General features: G+C 39.4%; 1 protein-coding gene across 1 annotated transcript; it reads right to left on the bottom strand.

Moving 5' to 3' along the window:
* Nucleotides 1–45: 45 nt before the first annotated feature.
* On the bottom strand, nucleotides 46–2,468 carry LOC136066104 (uncharacterized; the record flags this gene model as incomplete). Its single annotated transcript, XM_065769970.1, has 2 exons — nucleotides 46–591; nucleotides 762–2,468. Coding segments are annotated over 2 exons (1,989 nt in total), but the record flags the coding sequence as incomplete, so codon positions are not given.
* Nucleotides 2,469–2,471: the final 3 nt, after the last annotated feature.

The raw sequence follows: 2,471 nt of genomic DNA, 5'->3' as shown, positions 1-2,471 counted from the left end.
TTGTTCTACCTTGCACTAACCATACTCTAGTCTTAGTCCAGAACTAAATTCATCTAACCAAACATACCATTAGTTGACCTCATTACTTTAAGTAAGCCCAGGTTACGCTCAAGTAGATAGACAATCACATAGAAAAAGAAGTATACTTAGAAAGTTAGACATATCAACTTCCATCAGAAAATAAACAGATGAATAGTGGGAAATAAAGATAGACAATCAAATAAGTAATATAAACAGCAAACACATACATATACACAATACACATGGATTAATAGGATTAAGTGCCCACTGCCCACTAGGGAAGGCAGTTTAGAACCGCACTTTTAAAACCTCACCTTTTTCTAAGTACAACTTTCCAAAGTGGAGATGGAAGTATAGAATTACCTGAAGTTCAAGATCCTTCAAATTATGAGTGACACAGGAAAGGTTATCTAGTGCATTTTGGACTTCACATCTGAGAATGTCATTGCCTCTTACTGCTGTTGCAAGTTCAGCTTGCAACTGCTCAACTTCCAGCTCTTTAGAATACAGCTTCTCTCTCAATAGACTAGTTAGTAAAGTTTCTGCTTTAAGCTCAGATCTTATAACATCCTATATAATAAAAAACACCAACAATCAGAATCAATGCAAAAACAACTCACCAACCCCAGATCAATTCAAGTAAACATGTTAACAAGGGTATAAAAAAGCATAGGTAATAAACAATGAAGAACTTCAAATTCTACATTCTGGTCTAAAATAACAAATTAGCAGCAATTAACCTCTGATGTTTGATCATTTTGTTGCACCAATCCATCAGCATCAGTGCACTGTGACTGTAATTTGGAAGCACCCGAAGTGGACTTCTCATGCAACAAAGTAGACATCATCTGCAAACTCCTTGTCAGGTTCTCAGTTCCACGCTTGAATCCCTGAAGTTTCACTTCAGCTTCAACGACAAATTGTGCACCTAAACCATTCTTGATAACTTCCAGACCATGCTTAGCATCTGGAAGAAATTGGCCTGCTTTCCCTTTGATGAATTCCAGTAACTTTGAACATAAGTCGGTGCTCTCATTTAGCATCAATAGCCCTTGATTCTGTAAGCAACAGAGGCGGGTCCACATTTCTTTATCTAGCTTGAAAGTTAAAGCAAAATTTTCTTTCCCATTTCCTTTCAAGCGGTTTAGTAAGTATATATTCTCATGTCGAAGAGAATCAACTTCGAGCCTACAAGATTCCAATTCCCTTCTCAAAGCAAGCTCTACTCCAGTCAGCCTCATTTGCTCCATCTGTAATTTCGCCATATGCTTATCAAACTTCTCCACTGTCTGATCCTCCCCAAGTTTCTCACTAAAACCTTCTCGTAACCCATCAATCGTCTTCTCTTGTTCACTGCAAGTTCTTAGTAATCTTGTAATAGATTTATGCAGCTCTTTGCACTCTTTATCCTTCTCTTCAAAATTTTTATGGATGCATTCACGATCTTCTTCTGCTGCTCTATATTTCTCCTGTAGTTCAGAGAGATTCTGTCGTAAGTCTTCATTATCCACTTTTAGTTCTTCCACACTTGTGGTAAGGTCATGAAGTTGTTCCCCTGAATTTGTTATTATGCTTTTGCTCTCTCTTTCCCTCTCGTCAAAGGATGAAACTTCCCTTTGAAGTGAGACATTATGCTCTGCAAGCTCTCTAACTCGCTCACGGAGCCTTTGCTCTTCTGACTGATATTTCTCAAGCTTGAATGACCAGTCACTTGACCTTCTGTCTAACTCCTTTTCCAATCCTGACTGCAACTCATTCTTCTCTTTCTCTAATCGTCGGGTTCGGGCCTCTAATTCTTCCTTTGCCCATCTGAGTTCTTCCCTAGCAGAAGCCCTCTCAGCAATTTGAGACTGTAAAAGGTTTGAAACCTCAAGTGACAAGCTTATCCTATCCTCTGTTAGGTCTCTAATTTTTTGAATCAACATTGAGACATCAAACCCACAATCTCGAAGAAAACTTTCCTGCTCAAGTTCTTCAGAAAGAAGCATGACCCTCTGCTCAGCTTCTTTGGATCTTATTCCTAGTCCTGCATCAGTGTCATCTTCAATTTCATCAGAGTTCACATCCTCACTTTTACCACTGTGAAAAAGATTCTGCCCCAGGAAGCCTGAGTTAACCTCCTCGCGATACCCATTAACTGTTTCATAAGGTTCATCCAATGGATAAATCTTTTCAGCCACCACATCTGAATTTGCATTGAAGCACCTGTCCAAGGGTCTACCATAGATATCTTCAATCGTAATTGGAACATCAAGGTCAAACGGCTTTGAACTTGTTTTGGGGAAAACATTAGACTGGGAGAGTCTCTCAACAACATTCTTGGCAAGTCTCCGAGGAGATTCATGCCCAAATCCTCTTTCTGTCCAATCCTTAGATGAGAAACGAAGCCGGGAACTTTTAGCTTCCCTAAAGGAACAAGCCCTTGGTTTATCATTGGAACTATCTGTTGG

The sequence above is a fragment of the Quercus suber genome, unplaced genomic scaffold, assembly GCF_002906115.3.
Source record: "Quercus suber isolate HL8 unplaced genomic scaffold, Cork oak 2.0 scaffold_1884, whole genome shotgun sequence".
Taxonomy (NCBI): Eukaryota; Viridiplantae; Streptophyta; class Magnoliopsida; order Fagales; family Fagaceae; genus Quercus; species Quercus suber.
The sequence above is the reverse complement of the archived record's forward strand: the minus strand, read 5'-3'. Positions and strand labels throughout refer to the sequence as shown.